This window comes from Cladophialophora carrionii (assembly GCF_000365165.1).
Source record: "Cladophialophora carrionii CBS 160.54 unplaced genomic scaffold supercont1.9, whole genome shotgun sequence".
NCBI classification, from domain to species: Eukaryota; Fungi; Ascomycota; class Eurotiomycetes; order Chaetothyriales; family Herpotrichiellaceae; genus Cladophialophora; species Cladophialophora carrionii.
Genome location: NW_008481834.1, coordinates 443,817 through 462,692, shown reverse-complemented (window position 1 = coordinate 462,692; position 18,876 = coordinate 443,817). Strand labels below are relative to the sequence as shown.

General features: G+C 53.9%; 8 protein-coding genes and 1 non-coding gene across 9 annotated transcripts; 5 read left to right on the top strand and 4 right to left on the bottom strand.

Annotated features, from left to right (window-relative positions):
* Nucleotides 1–169: 169 nt before the first annotated feature.
* G647_09250 (uncharacterized protein) lies at nt 170–2,269 on the top strand (the record flags this gene model as incomplete). The annotated part of the gene is made up of 1 exon (XM_008733553.1): nt 170–2,269. The coding sequence occupies one exon, from the start codon at nt 170–172 to the stop codon at nt 2,267–2,269; it is 2,100 nt and encodes a 699-aa protein (XP_008731775.1).
* A 952-nt stretch (nt 2,270–3,221) lies between these two features.
* Nucleotides 3,222–4,130, bottom strand: G647_09249 (uncharacterized protein; the record flags this gene model as incomplete). Its single annotated transcript, XM_008733552.1, has 1 exon — nt 3,222–4,130. The coding sequence occupies one exon, from the start codon at nt 4,128–4,130 to the stop codon at nt 3,222–3,224; it is 909 nt and encodes a 302-aa protein (XP_008731774.1).
* A 251-nt stretch (nt 4,131–4,381) lies between these two features.
* G647_09248 (uncharacterized protein) lies at nt 4,382–6,220 on the top strand (the record flags this gene model as incomplete). The annotated part of the gene is made up of 1 exon (XM_008733551.1): nt 4,382–6,220. One exon carries the CDS (start codon nt 4,382–4,384, stop codon nt 6,218–6,220), a length of 1,839 nt encoding a protein of 612 aa, XP_008731773.1.
* Nucleotides 6,221–6,991: 771 nt separating this feature from the next.
* Nucleotides 6,992–8,464, bottom strand: G647_09247 (uncharacterized protein; the record flags this gene model as incomplete). Its single annotated transcript, XM_008733550.1, has 1 exon — nt 6,992–8,464. The coding sequence occupies one exon, from the start codon at nt 8,462–8,464 to the stop codon at nt 6,992–6,994; it is 1,473 nt and encodes a 490-aa protein (XP_008731772.1).
* Nucleotides 8,465–9,462: 998 nt separating this feature from the next.
* G647_09246 lies at nt 9,463–9,605 on the bottom strand. The gene has a single exon. It is a non-coding gene; the product is annotated as a tRNA-Gly (tRNA).
* Nucleotides 9,606–10,281: 676 nt separating this feature from the next.
* On the bottom strand, nt 10,282–12,045 carry G647_09245 (uncharacterized protein; the record flags this gene model as incomplete). Its single annotated transcript, XM_008733549.1, has 1 exon — nt 10,282–12,045. One exon carries the CDS (start codon nt 12,043–12,045, stop codon nt 10,282–10,284), a length of 1,764 nt encoding a protein of 587 aa, XP_008731771.1.
* A 725-nt stretch (nt 12,046–12,770) lies between these two features.
* Nucleotides 12,771–13,673, top strand: G647_09244 (uncharacterized protein; the record flags this gene model as incomplete). The annotated part of the gene is made up of 1 exon (XM_008733548.1): nt 12,771–13,673. The coding sequence occupies one exon, from the start codon at nt 12,771–12,773 to the stop codon at nt 13,671–13,673; it is 903 nt and encodes a 300-aa protein (XP_008731770.1).
* A 340-nt stretch (nt 13,674–14,013) lies between these two features.
* On the top strand, nt 14,014–15,639 carry G647_09243 (uncharacterized protein; the record flags this gene model as incomplete). Its single annotated transcript, XM_008733547.1, has 1 exon — nt 14,014–15,639. One exon carries the CDS (start codon nt 14,014–14,016, stop codon nt 15,637–15,639), a length of 1,626 nt encoding a protein of 541 aa, XP_008731769.1.
* Nucleotides 15,640–17,256: 1,617 nt separating this feature from the next.
* On the top strand, nt 17,257–18,533 carry G647_09242 (uncharacterized protein; the record flags this gene model as incomplete). The annotated part of the gene is made up of 2 exons (XM_008733546.1): nt 17,257–18,334; nt 18,430–18,533. The coding sequence occupies 2 exons, from the start codon at nt 17,257–17,259 to the stop codon at nt 18,531–18,533; spliced, it is 1,182 nt and encodes a 393-aa protein (XP_008731768.1).
* Between the last annotated feature and the right edge of the window lie 343 nt (nt 18,534–18,876).

Here is an 18,876-nt window from a genome sequence, read left to right as displayed (position 1 = left end):
ACTACGGAGTACATCTGAAGTGCATTGTCAGCTCTGCATCTCTACCGATTCCCATAGACAGGGTCACTCGGCGCATATATGGACAGTGTCACAAGCTGAAGTTGGCTTCGTGAGTGCTTCTCCTCGAGCTCACGAGGGGAGGAGACTATTCTGGCGGTAAGGTCATACCATGGCGCCCAAGGACAAGAAAGCGAAGGCGGCCGAGAAAAAGGCCCAGAAGGCCGCAAAACAAAGCAAGAAAACCACGAAATCCGAGAAGAAGAAAAGTGCAAAGCAGGCTGCTCTGAATGCCGATTCGGATGACGAGGAGGTTGACCTTGACGCCGTGCTAGCTGCCTATGCCGAAGAACAAGCAAAGTTCCTCAAGGTTACGGAGCAGCCCTGCCGCCCTCCTGGACCCAGGTCGTCCAGCACGATGGTGGCGTCGCCGTCAAACAGGAACGAACTCTTCATTTTCGGGGGTGAGTACCACGACGGCACCGTTGCATCCTTCTACAATGATTTGATCGTCTATCTCATCGACAAAGGTGAGTGGCACCAGATCGTCTCTGGAAATAGTCCTCTACCCCGAAGCGGTCACGCAGCCTGTCGAGGCGGAAATACCGGTGGGATGTACATCTCAGGCGGCGAGTTCTCGTCGCCAAAGCAGAATCAGTTCTACCATTACCACGACTTTTGGCACCTGGACACCGACTCTCGAGAGTGGACGAAGCTGGAGCCGAGAGGCAAGGGAAGAAATCCACCGGCTCGGAGCGGGCATCGCATGACCTATTTCAAGAATTACATTGTCCTCTTCGGCGGGTTTCAAGATACATCCCAGCAGACGAAGTACCTAAATGACACGTGGGTCTATGACGTGAAAGAGAACACATGGCACGAAATGAAATACACAAGCACAAGCCAAAGGCCTGATCCCCGCTCATCGTTCACCTTCCTCCCCCACGAGTCCGGCGCCGTGCTCTACGGAGGCTACTCCCGCGTTAAAGCGACAACAATCAGCGGCGGCGGTAAGCAAGGCGGCAAGACCAGTGGAGGAGCAGTCCGCAACATCGTCAAACCGATGGTCCATCAAGACACATGGTTCTTGCGCATCACACCGCCCGCACCCGACGCAGCAAGCGGTATACCACCGACACTCCGCTGGGAACGACGAAAACAACCCGCCAATAGACCCAACCCACCCCGTGCCGGCGCCACAATGACCTACCACAAAGGCCGTGGTGTATTGGTGGGGGGCGTCCACGACGTCGAAGCCAGTGAGGAGGGCATCGACAGCGAATTCTTCAACGAAATGTTCGTCTGGAACATTGACCGCAACCGATTCTTCCCCCTCGCCCTGAGACGGCCGAAAGCAGGAGGGCCAAAGAAACAAGCACAGCAGCAATCTCGAGGTCGGGACCGCGGCAAGGCCGACGAAGAAGAACTCCTCCGCAACCTCGCCGCACTCGAGACGACAGGCTCAATCGCCACAGAGGACAGCGACATCACGCTTGGAAACGAAGACGACCCCGAGCTCGAGCCCGACAAGCTGCGGAAGGAATATCCCGTCCGATATGAAATGCCTCATCCACGCTTCAACGCGCAACTGACAGTCCAAGACGACACGCTCTATATCTTCGGTGGGACCTTTGAGAAGAAAGACGTCGAAGTCACATTTTCCGACCTCTACGCCATCGATCTGGGGAAGCTCGACGGCGTAAAGGAGCTCTTCTACGTCGAACCCATCAACTGGAATGTCACGGTCGAAGAAAGTGACGAGGATATGGACTCGGACGAAGAAGGCGATGACGAAGACGAAGACTACGACGAAGACGAAGATATGGAAGACGAAGGAGACGCCATGTCTATCGTGACAGATACACCATCTCTCGCGAAGTCGACTTCCACGCCGTCAACAGAGCGCGACCATCCACCTCCCTCACCGGTCGCCGAAGAACCCGACTCCTCCACTCTCGCGTCTCAGGACAACCTCCCCTTCCCCCGTCCTTTTGAATCCCGCGCCACATTCTTCAACCGCACTTCTCAAGACTGGCAGAACATAATCATCCAGAAACAATCCTACGGCGGTGCGGCGCAGGTGGCGGCCATCACGGCGGAGCAGACCATAAAAGAACTCAGAAAGAAAGCATTTGAGTTGGCGGAGGAGAGATGGTGGGATTGCCGCGAGGAGGTCACGCGTTTGGAGGATGAGCTCGAAGAGGGCGGTGTAGGCGAGATCGTGAGCATGGCGGAACGGGGCGCGGATGCTGGCGTGGGCAGGCGACGATGAAAACGTTTGCTGGTATAGTAGAGAGGGGTTAAGGAGGAATAGAACGCTGAGCTGTTGTTGGCTCAGTCGAGTATTCGTTGCTTGTGAATATCTCCGCCATTTGGCATGGGATCTCGCGCGTGGTGGAATCCTGACGAATGTGGATGGAATAGATCCTAATGCAGGCGCCCCGGCACACTATACTGGGCCATACCTCTGCAGCTTGTTCTTTCTTTCCTGATTGCCGGCCTTGTCGTACAACTTTACGTTATGCTGCGCAAACTCCCTGGCCTCCACATCTCGATCAAAGGTAGATCCGCACCCGTCAGTCGTACTCGTAACAATGCCAGAGAGCATGCTGGGCACTGACGCCAGGATTTGCATGAAACAGCTCATTTAGTGCTCCGGCCTTCATCATGAGCCAGATTCTCCGCCTGCACTGTATCGTTGTGGGCTGGTCTGTTTGATAGAAACCAAGACCATCGCAGCCAGGGAGCTAGTGTCTTCCTTCCAGCTGTCTTCCCTCATCCTTTTTGGTCCAAGGATCTTTGAACTCACTCTTTCCCTTTGCTTGTCGGTTGGCGAGTGTAGCTGGACGAGCTAGAGGCTGAGAAAATGGTATGTCCATGAATCAGCGTCTTGGTCCCTTGAGAGTGCGATTCGGTGGGTCTCGTCCGTGTGCTGAGGATGAGGCGTCGCCATCCGCATCAGAATGCGATTCACCTATCCCGGTCCGCCCATCGATGAAGCCGCGTTTATCACATCAACTCCATCTGCGTCAGTCGAGTCAACTGTCATCATGCCTTCTCCTTCAGTGCTGGTCTCAGAGTTGAGGCGTTCTTAACACCATCTGAGGCATGCCAGACGAGGAGGAACGCGTTGAGGATAAAAGATGCCAGATAGTGCGCCGTTTCTGGCGCGTGACTGTGCCGGTTGAGAATGCGCACGTTGGAGTGAGAGAGGATCGATGGGTCTACCACCTCCCCCGTCCTCGTCCACGTCCATAACCTCCACCACCGCGTCCGTACCCTCCTCCTCCACGACCATATCCTCCACCACCTCTTCCCCATCCGCCCCCATCGCCATAGCCATCATCATAGCCCCTTGGCCCAGTCGGACTTCCCTGTCCGGGGCCCATACCATCGTCGGCACGTACGGGCGGCGGTCCCCGACCCTTCAGATCCTTCGCCAAGGTGTCGAACGTCCTCCTCATCTGCGCATAACCCAAGTGCATCTTCCCATAGAAGTGGTCTGCCAGCCTTCTGTCGTTGTCGAGTCTTGAAAGATAGGCGCCACACACGTCACAGACTTGTAGTTTTTGATGTCCCGACGGACCACTGGTGTCGGAGAGAGACTTCAAGTCTCGCTCAGCTTGTTCTTTCGCGAGCTTCGCGGTGCGCACTTTGTGGAATTCGGTGCACGCCAGGCTCACGGAGCCCATCTCTGCCAGACACGACACTTCGAGAAGACCGGTGTTGATGGTCTTGGTCAGGTCGGAGATGAGCTTGAGGAGGTTGTTCGTCTGACGAATCTCATCCGGGGTCTTTTCTAGTCTCCTTTGCGCTTGGTCAATCCGTCTGTTACATTCGTCAATGTATTTCTGCATGTCGCGCATATAGTCGTATTCAAATCCGTATTTCTGCTTCTCGGCCTGTGACAACCCATCGTATTCCATCTTCAGGTTTTCGGGGTGGGCTTTCGGACAAGGACCCAGATCTTGCTTTGTGTTGGTGAAGAGGTCGTGGGGACAGGTGCCAACCAGGTATGAGCGGCAGACGGTAGGCGAGGTGAGGGTGAGGTTTGCGGCCTTGCTCGATGAGCCCATGCCCATGAACTGGTCGCCCATGAGCTGCTCGAGCAGCTTGCGCTGTTCTGCGGCCATGATGGAAGCAGTCCTACAAGGTGTGACGAGTACAGTAACTTGGAACGATGTCGAGCAGTTGGAAAAGAAAGGTCACTGTCTCCGCAAATGGCGAGAAAGAAGTGGTGGAGGAGAAAACGCGCCGCGATCAACTGTGGCAGATTAGATTAGATCAGCCACCTTTCAGCGTGTCCTCTTCTCCCGTTTCCACCACACGCTCATCACCATTACCAACACAAAAGAGATGATACTGCGGTTATAACAATGCCGGTATGTCCCGGTCTCTGCTCGCTCTCATATCAATCGCGTTGCTCGCTCTGAAGGTCGCCGCCTCCGACTACTATGAACGACTCACATTGACCCCCTTGCCCCTCGGGTCCCTCCTCGCCTCATTCGACTTCCGCAGCAATGAGAGTATCGCAGCCTACGAGGCTCAGAACTTCAGATACTTCCCTCGCTCGTTAGGACAGGCGTTGCGGCATGCAGACACAAAAGAACTACATCTGAGGTTTACAACGGGGCGATGGGACCCAGAGACCTGGGGAGCCCGACCATGGGACGGCACGAGAGAGGGCGGTACAGGTGTGGAGCTCTGGGCTTGGATCGACGCGGATACAGAGGATGAAGCATTTACCAAGTGGACGACGCTGGCACAATCTTTGTCGGGGTTATTTTGCGCCTCGTTAAACTTCATTGACTCGACGAGGACCACCAAGCCGGTCTTGTCGTTCCAACCGTCAGGGACTTATTCCAATGCGAGCCAGAATCTTCATCTTTTGCACGGTGTGCTTCCTGGTGAAGTGGTCTGCACGGAGAACTTGACCCCATTCTTGAAACTATTGCCATGCAAGGGCAAGGCAGGAATATCGAGCCTTCTCGACGGCCACAAAGTATTTGACGCCTCGTGGCAGAGCATGGCCATCGATGTCCGCCCGAAGTGCTCAGCCAGCGCCACTGACTGTCAATTCGAAATTGCCCAGACCATAGACGTGGTTCTCGACATCGAACGATCCAAACGGCCACGGGATAATCCGATCCCACGACCGATCCCGCAAGAACAGCTCGTTTGCGATGAATCCAAACCCTACCACTCCCACGACACCTGCTACCCGCGAGACATGGTGGACGAAGCATCTTGGTCCCTCAAGGACATCTTCGGGCGCACGATGGCGGGGACGTGTCCGCTCACCGACGACGACGAGGAAGACGCACAACCAATATGCCTCAACGTTCCACACGACCGGATGGTCCTCGTCAGCCACAGTGGCTTCGAAGTCAAGTCGCAGCCCGGCCCGAATGAGCATCGCTGCTACTCAATCATGCCCTTTGAAGAATTCGACCTCGAAGCACCTAAGCAACCTCGCCTCTCCAAAACTCACCGTCTCGGCCACGAACTCCTCCGAGCAGAGAGGACCATGACAGGCCACGGCGCCGCTCACGGCGGAATGCGCACCATCTTCACGAACCCGTCGTCCTCGGAAGCCGTCACATTCGTCTACTTCGAGACCCTCCCCTGGTTCATGCGGCCCTACATGCACACCCTCACCGCGCAAATCGTATCCAAGCCGAACGATCCCTCCTCCAGCCTCTCTGCAACCCCATCAGATGCCGCCAAACAGCTCATAAAAGACATGTACTACTCCCCCGCGGTCGACCGCCACCGACCCACCCACCTCGAACTCCTCGTGACCGTACCGCCCCTCACGACCATCTCCCTGACTTATGCGTTCGAGAAATCAATCCTCCGCTACACCGAATACCCGCCCGACGCGAACCGCGGGTTCAACATCCCCGCCGCGGTGATCCGCATTCTCACACCCGCCCTGCACGACCCAGCAGGCGGTCACACGCGAGACGTCTACCTCCGCACGACGAGCCTGCTGCTCCCGCTCCCGACGCCCGACTTCTCCATGCCGTATAATGTCATCATCCTGACCAGCACGGTCATGGCCCTCGCCTTTGGGAGTATCTACAATCTCCTGGTGCGGAGGTTCGTCGCCGTCGAGGAAGTGCCCGAGGGGAAACTGGGCGCTGGGATCAAGAAACTCAGGCACGCGCTAGTCAAGCTGAAGGATACTTTGAAGGGCAAGAAGGAGCGAAAGGTCGAGTAAAGCAGAGTAGAGTAGAGTATAGTAGAGTCGAGAAGAAACTGAATCAGCTGGATAGAGATGAATGAATGGCCTTGAGTAAAAGGAGTAGTTTCTCTCGCAACTGCTGTCGTTCGCTCTGGCTCGGTACATGGTTGTAATCAGTCCCCTCTCCAGCAAGCAGTATACTCACGTCCCGCAATGAACGAGAAAAGTCAGGATTATATTCAGGACGGGAGAATCAGTAGGGGGAGTGCTGTGGTCTACCTATCGTGATACCGGGTAGCATGACCGAGAAAGTCAGAGATTATACGGAGTATACAAGACGGGAGAATCGGTAGCGGCAGTATTGTGGTGAACGAGTACCGTAATACGTACGGTACCCATATCCCCAGGTTTGCCCGTCCATCCTTCTTACCTAGGTACATATTCTCAGATATAGTTCGAGACGGACCTACAGTACATATTCAGCGTGCACGTCCAGCTCGGCTGGGGTGCGGAGCGTGAATCCAGTTCTCTCTCCTTGCTCTCTAACATTCTGGGCACGGACGTGGATTTCAAGGTATGCTGTTACTTTGGTTTGGTATGGTTTGGTTTTATTTGTTACTGCAGAAGACGCTGGTCACTCTACCTGGAGTCTGAGCGGCGAGTTCGTCACCTATGACGTAGAATTGATAGGTACTTAGTAGCAGAAAAGGGTATCCAGGATTAAACGGATGAAAAGTGCAAATAGTATCTCAATCCAAGAGGCAAAGCGGCCGTAAAAGCTCAAGCTTGCTTGTCCCTCGAGCAGTCCTACTTCTCGCCTAATTTCCCGCCTTCCAACGCATTCGGACTGGGCCCTGCGTGTGGTGCTTCTCCAGCAGACGTTGGCGCTGTAGCCGACGTGGCACTCGTCGGCTGAATGCTGGTGGGTGTCTTCGCACTGGTTGGTGTTGGCCCAGCGGATGTGACCCCCTGTGTCTGAGGCTCTTCCATCCTGGTAGCAATGGGTGTGATGTTGCGACTCTCAACCGGACTTGTCGGTAGACTTCCGCCCGAATTGGCAAAGCTGGCAATGACAGAGTGCCATTGCTGTGCATCCGAGTTGGTGTGGGCTTTGAATTGAAAGTCCGAGGTGATGGCCATTTTCTGCCCAAATTTGCTGCCTGACGAGTCTTTACCCTTGATGGTGAATTTCTGACCATCAACAGCTCCAATGATGCAATCGGGCAGATATAGAGAATGCTCAGGCGTGGGTTCCTTGTGGAAGTTCTCGTTGTCTTTATACTCGTGCAAGTAGCCTGCCGGGGTGACGGCGTAGTAGCCGCTGCTGTATCCCTTAAGAGCACCCATGCCGCGTGATTTACGCTCGAGAGTTCCTTCTACGAGCGGTTTCGTGGACCGGTGCTTCTCGTTGGGGAAAGACACATCGTTCATCGTCCTCATGGGCGCGTTGGGATTGACCAAAACATGCTGATTCCGCTTCAAGAAGCCGCTCCATTCAAAATCAAGGGGGATGTTGCTCGCAGTGGCAGCGACATCACCAAACATGGCTTTCTGTCGGTCGGCCTGGCCACTCATGAATTGATTGTACGAGTTCAACGCCGTCTGAACGGTCTGGATAACATGTGCCTCGAACTGGGAGAAGGAGTTCTGAACTGCAACCAGATCCTGTCTGTTGTTGTTCTCCTCCAGCATTTGCTTATTCAGGCGGTGAAGGACTCCTCTCCTCAGAACATAAGGGTCATGGTGCGCGGACACTTTGCCTCCGGTCGAGTCGAAGTGAGCTGCCTGCTGGCCCAGCAACTCGATATGCTTCTGCGAGTTCCCACGCGCTGCATCAACCGCCTTTGAGCCTTTACCGGCGCCATTTGTGATCTCTTTGTTCTTGTTCTTGATTTCCGCGTGCAGACGTTCGAGGATTGGCAGGACGGATCCAGTGAGGTTCTTCGAGGTCTCTGTGTGTAAACTGATCTGAGCTTGAGTGTTCGCTCGCAAGTTTTCAAACAGGCCGGTAACACCACCAAGTGCAGAGTCGAAGTGATGAGCTTCGCGAAGAGGATTCGCCAGTGTCTTCAAAACCGTCTTTTCATGCTCCTTGGCCCATCCTGCCTGTTCTTTCGCGACTGCTGAGATGTAGTTCTCCAGATAGCCACACATGTGTTTCCATGCCTGCAGACGCTCGATAAGCAAGCCTGCGGTGCTTGATGGATCACCTTCGTTCACCACATCATCATCAGAATCATTCGCAGTTTTGACTCTTGCGGGGAGGGCAGGGGTAGCCATGGCCGAATCGTAGTCAGGGGGTGCGCTATTGTCCTACAATGCTGCCATTACTGTTAGGTCGAGTATAGGTGCGCTCTGAAATCGGACTGACAGTGTCAATGTAGCTAAGCTCCTCAACAGAGGGGCCTTTGCAGAGTCACAGTTAATGCCAACCGACCTCTGTCGTCCCTGCGGCTAATTGACTTCTGTCAAAATAACATCGGGTAGGTGAAAGCTTGCTGGACGAAAGAGAAAGAGCCTAGAGCCTGAGAGATTCACTGGTAGATCCAAAGAACTTGTCACCCTAAATAACCCTTGCGAACGATAAGTGTTGGTTACTGGTTGACTTTGTCGTCGCCGTCGCGATCTCTCGTCGTCGCCCAGTTTCCCCACGCGACGCGACGTCATGATCGGCACTGGGACACGAGCGAGCCACACGACGCAAGCCACTTTTCTGTGCAGCCACTTGTCGTCGATCGATCAAGGGACACAGTGCGAGTACTCCGTACTCCGTACGAGTTTACCAAACTGTCGAGATGGTGTAGGATCCCGTTTGCCCCGATTTGCTCGTAGGTGGCGGATAACGCTTTGACACGTTGACGAGCCAAACAAGTGACGGGTGTCCGTGGACGGGATGTCTCTCCCTTCTTGCTACAATTGAACAAGCAGGCCCTGCAAGCTTGAACCTACTGCTTAAAGTACCTCCTCAATTCCTCTAGAATGGCATCGTAATCTACGCCGCACGCCGCACGCCGCACGCCGCGGTCTCGATGTACTGCAGCAATCCACTAACTTTTGAGAAGCTGTCACCACAGTTGGGACACCGGTGTTTATGGGTTATAGAGCACCTCGTCTTGACACCTGAAGACGGGTAAAAGCTGCTCGGAGCTGATGTGCGACTCTATAGGGACGTCATGTTAATGAATGCGGCAAAGCCTCGAAGTGCACACCTCCGTAGTCGCAGGACTGGATCCGGACTTGCAAAGCATGTGGGAAAACAAAGAAAGAGGCAAAAAGGTTGCGGCCACTGTGGATCGAACACAGGACCTTCAGATATTCTGGAACCGAAGTTGAACTTCAGTCTCTGTCAGGGGTTAGCCTAGTCTACAGTTAAAGGCATGGATTTGGACATACGACGCTCTCCCAGCTGAGCTATAGCCGCACTACATTTGTTGGTCAGAATTCGGACAAACCTTTTTATGACAGCTGCATTATTCTAGCAGGCACGTGATTTCCGATCGCAGGCAAGCGGCCCGCAGGGCGTTGTATTGACCCGTCGTGCCTGTATACCTAGGAGGCTACCATGGTCACCACCTATGGCCTTTGATGCGCTTTTCACCTTTTTTTTCTTAGTTTGGCGCATCTACCTGGTAAATGAACCGTCACATACGTGAACGGTCAGTTATACTTATGTAAACAGTCCAATCCATCTATATCCTCACATTCTCGGGTCCGAGGCCAGAAGAGCCCAGCACTAACCAGGTAACTCAGTTGTCAAGTCCCGCCCAGTCCGAACGCCGCTGGGGGAACCAGGCGCGTTAATTAGGCACCAAGACTGGTGAGACGCGGGTGATCTCTCACTCGGCTCGCCCCAGCCGGGGTGAGGCAAGGCAGTTGTGACTCATCTTGGCATTAACATCGAAGGCATCTGGTAGGCGTTACTCTTGCCCGGGAAGAAGACCCACGGGTATGCGCTCAACCGGACACTCTTTCCACACCGAAGCATGTGTCAAACTAGGTACAGGACAACGGAGGAAGCAAAAGAGCACCTACGCTCACCAGCCGTCATATAAATTAAGTCATGCGGTCTCTCACATCGTGCTTTCCAGCATCGAGAATCACTCAAGAATACTCGTAGCGCGGCGGTCCCTCTTAAGGGGCGAGAACTCAGCCAACGTCTTCCCTCTCCCCACTGGCTTTGCTTTGAGGTTGATGCGCCCTAACCCAGCACCTCCACCCAGGCTCCTAATCTTTGGTGCGGGTGCCATGTCAGGTTCATCAAAAATATTCGTTCTCTGGACTGAAGGTCTCGGTTTCTTCGAGGGCTCGGTTGAATCCCTGGTTGTAGCGCTGGTGTCCTCATTATTCTCCTTGTCGCTATTCTCCTCCGGATTCATGCCGCCCTCGTCGCTTTCCATGTCGGGGCCCTCTCCCACCAATTTTGCGAGCTGGGGTTTCTCCGTTGTGGTGTTGGCTTTCGCATTCATCGTCTCATTGAGTGCCCTCGGGGCTCGGGTTTTGGTGGAAGCCGCAGGTGGTTTCCGTGTGGTGGCTGCCTTGTCCAGCTTTTCTTTTGTGCCCCTGCTCTTGGAGGCCTGGTTCCTTACTCCGCCTGCTCCATCAACTTGCTGGCTGCTCGGCTTCTGGGCCATCTCCTGTGGCTCATCTTCATCGTCTGGCGATTCGGGTAGGATGCTCAGAGTCCTGTTTAGGAAGGGTGTAATCGAGAATGTTGACTTGTCGCCCACATTGACTGAAATCCGAGGCTTCTTCGCAGCAGGCCCACCGTTGCCCGGCGTGCCAATGGTCATGTCTGGATCGAACCTGGCCACGTTTCTCTTTCTAGAATTCGATGCTGCAGCTTGACCAGTCATCCGGGCTTTCGTCAATTCCGCCGACTGAGCCATCTTGGCTGCTTGTAACTTCTCGATCTCCTCTTGTGCCTCGTGGAGTTGCTCCTTTGTCGACCGTAGCTTGTTGCGGAACGCATCCAGTTTCGCCTCCAGCACCTCTTTCTCGCTTTCCCATTCTGCTATCTTCTTCCTGCTCTCGCGTTCTGTCTTCTGCGCATCACGCTGTGCTTTGGTAAGGTCTTTTCTGAGGCTCTCAACCGCTGTGGACGCTGTGTCGTCACGAACAGCATGCTTCAATGCATCACGCTGGGCCTCCGCCAATTCCTTCCTCAAGCTCTCCATCTCCGCCATGGTTCCTTCTTGAGCAGCAGAATACTTCAATACGTCACGCTGTGCCTTCGTAAGTTCCTTCCTCAAGCCTTCGATCTCGGCTATTAATGTCGAATCTTCACGAGAGTTTGACTCTTCTCTCGCCTTGATTCTCTGCACAGCACGCTTTTCGGTCTCGAGCTCAACCTGGAGAGCACTGACCTCGCGCTGTAATGCCAGCTTCTCAGATAGTAGTTTCTGGTTGATAAACGATTGCGATCTCAGGTGCTCCAGCTCTGGTTTGATGATGTTCAGCTCTCTTGCCAGTGCCAGTTTTTCAGCCAGCAATCTTGTCGCGTCGGTACTTGTAGCGTTCAGAGCAACCACTTCTGTTCTCAGATGCTCCAGGTCTCGGGTGCGCGCTTTCAAGTCCATTTGCGTCTGTTGCAGGCCTGCCTCGGCTTCGGCAAGCTGCGCTCGCAGCTCCTCGTTGGTATCTTCCATGTGCTGATGCTCTTCTTCCTCCTCCTCAACGTGTTGCTGAAGGTCGTCATTCTCATGTTGGAGTAGAAGCAGCTGAACACGGAGTGCGCGCCCTTGCTCCTCTTCGTAGATCCGCTCGGCTTGCCGCAAAGCGCGCTCGTAGGCAAGTTCAAGCTGGGTGGTTTTGATAGATTGCGCTATCTCACTCGAGCTCAGGTAGGATAATTCTGCTTCCATGGTTGTCAAGCACCTTGCGGCCAGATATGCACGCACTTTGAAGGGGCTGATGAGAGTCGAGGCACCGAGGCTTCACGTTGTCAGTGTTTATTGATTGTCCCAAAGCGGATTAGTGTTTCAAGTCACGTGACTTCGACGAAAAAAAGCAATATTGCGACTGCGCTTCCCATTGCAGCTGCGTACAAGTCGCCGCTCTTTGCTTTCAGGCGTTCCATCCCTCAACTACTTGCGAAGCTCTTTGCTATGCCAGGACGCTGGGAGCCTTATTGACAGTCTGTCCATTGCGGATATTCTCACAGAAACCTGCCAATCGCTTCACACGCCCCTCTTCTGCTCATCACTTCGTTCCTCTCCTACTCCCGGATGAGGTAAAACAGCAACGCCAGCTCCGAGCTGACATGCGTACAAACATGTAGTGCCTGAACGATTCGCACCAATCCGGGCTTGTATTCAGACCTCAAATGTTGACTCCACGAATCGGACTGGATGTATCTCTAGCCAGGACAGAAACAAGTCCTCCCTGATCGCCGCTCGGCTACAGTAAGTATCTGGAGTTGTGATGAATGGACTCGGACTTGATTTGGCGTGGACGGTATCACCTTGCACGCTGGTCACAGCTTGGCCTATTTTCAAGCAGAATGAAAGCTATTTAGGTTGACGGCTTCCCCACCTTATAGCCTCGGAATCTTCAATTGAATCTGCCTGCCAGTCTGCTCCCACTCGTCATGTCCGAATTGACCTTGCCGCCTCCCTCAGTGCTCACAGAGCGACTCCACCACTCAAAAGTGGTTTTGGTCACAGGTGCTGCTTCAGGGATTGGATTTGCAGCCGCCCAGCTCTTCGCACAGCACGGCGCCAAAGTCATTCTGGTCGACTTGGCCTCAAGCCGATTAGAGGCAGCCGCGGAGGAAGTTGGCCATGGCTGCGACTTTCGAGCGTGCGACGTCACCAAATGGGACCAGCAGGTTGCCTTGTTCGACTGGGTAAAGCACACGTATGGACCTCCAGAAATAGTTTGTCTCAATGCTGGCATCGACCCAGAGCTTGCCACATCGGAAAACCCCTCAGCAAAAGAGAAAGTGATATCCAACTATCTTGCATCTGAGTCCGAACCACGAGAAGGTGCCAGTGAAGGCAACTCCCGATTGAAACAACCACCGACGACCGTCTTGGACGTCAACTTTTATGGGGTGCTGTATGGAATCAAATTGGCCGTGCACCACTTCTCGGCAGGAAAAGGAGGTAGAATCGTGATAACCGGCTCAGCGGCATCCCACATGCCGGTCGTGTATCAGGACGTTTATGTAGCATCTAAACATGCTCTTATCGGACTGATGCGGAGCACATCTCAACGGCAAGAGCTCAAAGACAAGAACATCGCCATCTCAATGGTTGCGCCATGGCTCACGCACACCGGCTTGACTGCCAACTTGCCGCCCGAGGTGCTCAATGCCTTCTCAACCGAGTCTAGCCAGCCAGTGGACGTTGCCAGGGGAATCGCATACCTCGCAACTGCAGAGAAAGCTGAGGACGTCAATGGGAGATGTCTGTGGATCAGAGGCAAGAGATGCATTGAAGTTGAAAGCGCCTACGGGCAATGGCTAGGAAATTTGATTGCGAGTACATAGCTTTGAAGTCAATTAGTCTCCTGCTCGGCGCCTTTGGCCACGGACGGGGGTTGGTTGGCCGGCCACCTGTCTGAGTTCACAAGCGAGACAAATACCTCACTTCAACGATCAAGATACGAGCATCCGACATCGGTCTAGGCATCCTTGGCATCGTCGAATGTCGGAGCCGAGAGTCGATATCGATGCCGTGTCCAAGCACGCTTAAAGCATCCCCAGGCACCCATTTAGGAGGCCGCCGAGGCCGCCGAGGCCGCCGAGGCCACCTGAATCCATGATGTTGAACCAGCAGCAGTTGCGGGCTCGTGCATTGTGGAAACGAGTTGAATAGGAACGTGACGCTATGGCTGATACACAGCAGCCCTCTGTCGCGGTTATTGGTCTTGGGGCGCAGGGTGTCAACGCCGTCAAGAATCTGCTCGAGCAAGGCTTTACAGTCACTGGATTCGACCGAAACAGTTATATTGGCGGCATCTGGCATTATTCTGCGGAGCATAATGTCACTGCCCTGCCGATTACAATAGTCAATATCTCAAGGGAACGGGCATGTTTCACAGATTTTGCATTTCCTCCGGAAACGGACTCTTACCCCAGCTCTGCACAAGTCGACAAGTATCTGAATGATTACGTCGACGCGTTCGGACTCAGACCTCACCTGCGCCTGTCGACAAGGGTGGAGTCCATCGAACGCGATGACACGCAGAACTGCTGGCACGTTACTGTCTCAGGACCCAACTCGGCGGAACCTGAAAGGCTCAGGTTCGATAAAGTCGTGATGGCCACTGGGCCGCACAACAGAGCCATCATGCCAGATCTTCCAGGCCAAGAACTGTTCGAAGGCGAGATTCTACACTCAATAGCATTCAAGGATCCCAAACTCTTCCGGGGTAAACGTGTGATGGTTGTAGGAGCGAGCAATTCGGCTGCGGACACAGCCACATCACTCATTGGTATTGCCAGGGAAATCTATCTTTCCCATCGCCACGGAGCTGTTGTCATGCCGAGACATCTCAGGAACGGAAAGTCGCTAGACCACGGCCTCAGTTATCGGCAGTTCCAGGTCAAGGACGCGATGGACTCGGTGGCGCCGTGGCTGTCCATACTTTTCCTGGACGGCTTTGTCAACAAGACACAGCGCGACGAGTTCGGCACCTTTGATCCCCAGTGGCGTTTGCAGCCGTCGCCTTCCCTTCTTCATCAGAACCCTACCATCTCAGACACTCTCATTGCAGCATTGCGCGATGGCGCGATCAGTTCAACACATGCGCCAAGATGTGTCACAGGCGACCGGACGGTTGAGCTGCAGGACGGCAGCACACTCACCGTGGACAGCATAATCTTCTGCACCGGCTACTCGCTTGACTACTCTATCCTGGGAAGATACGACCCGACATTGGACCCGTCCGTTCCTGGCGGGCACGTTAATGACACTCCGCGGCTGTACCAAAACATATTCTCCCTGCACTACCCAGACAGTCTCGCGTTCGTTGGACTTGCAATCATCATTTTCCCGGCATTCCTACTTTCGGATCTCGCCTCTATGGCGATAGCGGCTCTCTGGTCCAACAGGCCGGAGACACCTTCGCTCCCGTCGCAGCAGGATATGGAGCAGTGGTACGCCGAGCATTTGACGTGGGTTAGCAGCATTCGCGCGCGAAGCCCCTTGGGCAAATTCGTCAGACTGAGTGTTCGCAGTGGGCAATGGCTTCCATGGGTCACGGACAAGGGAGGCTGCAATATTGACAACCACCTTGGTTACTTTACTGCGGATTCGTGGAACCTTTGGTGGCATGATCGGCGGTTCTATAACTTGCTTGTCCACGGGATATACTCGCCCCACTTCTATCGACTGTTTGAAAGCAGTCGACCCGGCGGGCGGAAGAAATGGGATGGTGCAAGGGAGGCGATTGTGCGGGTCAATGATGAAGTAAGAGCCCGGCTGGAGAAGCGAAGGGAGCAGGAAGCCTGAAAGTACAGTAGCTGGCGAGGCCGCTTGCAAGCGAGAAAGTAGCAGCCCGTCTTGCAAGGCTTGAATCCCACTCAGTCAACATGTTTATCATTCCGAATCCCCTGTGCGCGACCTTGGACGCTGTCGCAGTAGCTTTAGCCAGATATATCGACGCACTTGCCACGACGGCTTACTCCATCCCTGACTGCTCGCTTGGTCTGCCATCGATACAGTCTCTGCGGATACAAGAGGCAACCCGTGTATGCCGGTCTTTGAGTATGCGTACACTGGGAGTGTTAATGAATCTCGGAGCTCTTCCTGGACGACTCTAATTTTGATACCCAAACAACGCTTCAGAAGCTTAGTGCTTGTAGTTTGGAAAAGTGGCTGGCTATTCCCAGACGCCATTCTGTGTGCCGTGTACAGTACATTCCCTTTCGCAGGCATTGATCATTCGCTGTGAGGCTTGGGTGAGTCTCTTATCAAATGCAGATTACCTAAGTCCCAGGCATTGGCTTCAAGCCTTCACCTCCTTCGTCTGCGCTCGACGCTGAGTAAAGGCATTTGTCCTTCCCAATCGCGTGATAGGCTTGGGCACTTAGCGACTACTGACATTGCAAGCTCCAGTGTGGACTCGGGAACACCGTCATGTTGCCTCTATCTCCTGACAAGTCGCCCAGTTCGAGAGCTGAGAGCGTGCTTGTTTTCTGCGCCTCATGCGCCTCTATCTCTTTCTGGTCTGCACGTTCCATGCAAGCATATTAACTCATCACCCCGTAGTCTCTGGTGGACTTAACAACATATGCGTCACCAATTCTTCTAATTTGGGGACGAGGTCAAATCCTGACTCTTTTCTTGAGAATATGTCTGATTATCTTGTTTGGAGTTCGCCAAGTGGTTAAGATGAAGCCCAGGCAATGCGTCCTCAACGACATCCGACGGTGAGGTTCGTGCCACAATTTAGCGAAAATTCCACACAAGTCGAGAAGGAACTTGAGATCGCGAACCAGAAGTCGCACGCTGCAAGATGGTCTCGTAAGTAGTCCCATTTGCAACAAGCTCTGGTCATTGCTTTCTTCCGCCGTGGTCCGCGATTTCTGTCCCAGCGTCGAGCCCGTCGATGATGCTCATTTCCTGGGGATAATAGACGCGAGACGCAAGCAGAGGAAGAAGGAGCAAGAGGAAACTTTGCGGGCTCGAAGTAAAGGCAGGTCATTTTCATCACTCTGCGGCCATGCCAGATCGATGACCAGGTGCTGCGTAGGGGTCGCAGCCGGTACACAACAGGGTGTCGATTCTATAGAACGACACGAATACAGCCAAACCGGTTACGCATCCGTCGACCAGCCGTGGGACCCTCCAGAATCAAGCCAACCATCCACAACATCTCGACACCGATTGAGTCTACTCGAGATCCTTCGAGATGGCAATTCGGACCCGTTCAATTCGCAAGGGCTGCCTATCACGCCACAAATCAACAATCTCATCACCTTTATCAGAGATGCTTACCTACCGGGAGTCTACGTGACGTCCTATATGAGGTTTAAAGAGTCTGTGCCTGGAGCCCCTCACCTTACCACGATCGGAGAAGGGTTCCACGTGTTTGGGCGTCGCGCAGTCACGAAAGTATGGAATACAATGAAAGAGGAGCTGTCAGAAGAGGGACGTGCTCTATCATGGTGCTCCAGCTACATGCCAGTCCTGGCGAAGTTCTCTGCACCGGACACGGCCCGTGAGCTGAACATGCTGGCCGTCCAGATGCGGACCAAGAGCATGAAGATCCTGAAGCAGCACATCGAAAACATGTCACTCGACGCCCCACCGGATATATCAATGATCTCGCAAATTGTGTCCCTGTTCCGCGCGGCGTGTAAAGAAGGCGACAATACAGCAGCCAAAATCCATGCAGGCATCATCCAGCGTCTGGTTGACAGAATCGAGCTGCCCGATCTGCACGTTCGGACGCTATTCATGACTTGCATGAACAACGACGTGGAACTGGCGATAGCACAAATGCGGAACACATTCTTTGACTACGAGGACTGGGTTCACGGACAGATTCGCCGGTTCTGGGCGGAGACTCTTCAGAAGAATACGCCCTCCTTACCTCCAGAATACCAAGCCCTTCACGAGAGCATTGCACTACCGGCCACACGGCAGGCGGCGATTCGTCTTCGTCAATATCTGGTCTACCGTTCGACGAAGGTCAATCTGAATGATCCCGCAGACCTCGACCGTACAGATGCCGTCTACACCATCTTTACAACATACTCCCAGTACGACTCCGGCGTCTTGATCAACGTATACATCAACTTGATCGCTGGTAGAGTGGCCGACGTGGAGGAATCGTCGCGGCTCGTAGAAGCCGCGCTGGCTTTGACAACTCTACATGTATTGCGTCGTGGGATTTTCGAGGCAACAGTCTACGGGTGCGACCACCGGAGCAGCCACCACATCATCACCATCAATCATCTCGAAGGGACAATGAGACAGGTCCTGGACACAGCCTCAGTGGATGTTCTCAAACACTATCGGGAAGCACTGCTTTGGGTGTGCTTCTACGGTGCCAGATTCGAATGGCGTATCAACCTGAAGACCAGAGGCCTGACTCGGCCGAGGACGTGGTTCTCAAAAACGTTTGCGGAGCAGGCTGACATACTGGGGCTGACCGAATGGCCTCACGTCCAGAAAATACTCCAGCAGTTCGTCTTCTATGGTAAGTTGGGCGCCAGGCTATGTCCGTGTTCCACATGGTTGCCGTCAGAGGGAGGGCCATGATCCATACCGCTGTAAGTCCTGACAATACCACAGAATTTCTGGAACCTCACCTGCCCCTGTGGTTCGACGAGACTTTGTGCAGACATGTCCAATGGGACAAGGAGCCACCAAAATACCAGGCGGAGCGAGTCGTCTGATGTAAGCCAAACACCGTTCCTGCATGCCCCGATGCTGGGCGAACTGTGTTGAGATGTCATGAAGGCTTCTTAGAATAACACACAAGAATAATTGAATGAACACAGAAGATAACGGATTGACTGCCGGCATCCCGTGGGCAACTGGGTGGGTGTCCTGGGGGGTTTTCAAAGCGTATGGACTAATAAGCGGCCGCCGTTCTCTTACCCAGCTTCCTTTTTGAGATGGCTCAAGCACGCCATCTACCATGTGTTTTACACCACCATGATACTACAATACAACTGGCCCTGCGACCGATCCATCGTCAACGCTCCGACTCGGCGGCCCATGAGAGATGATCGTTGC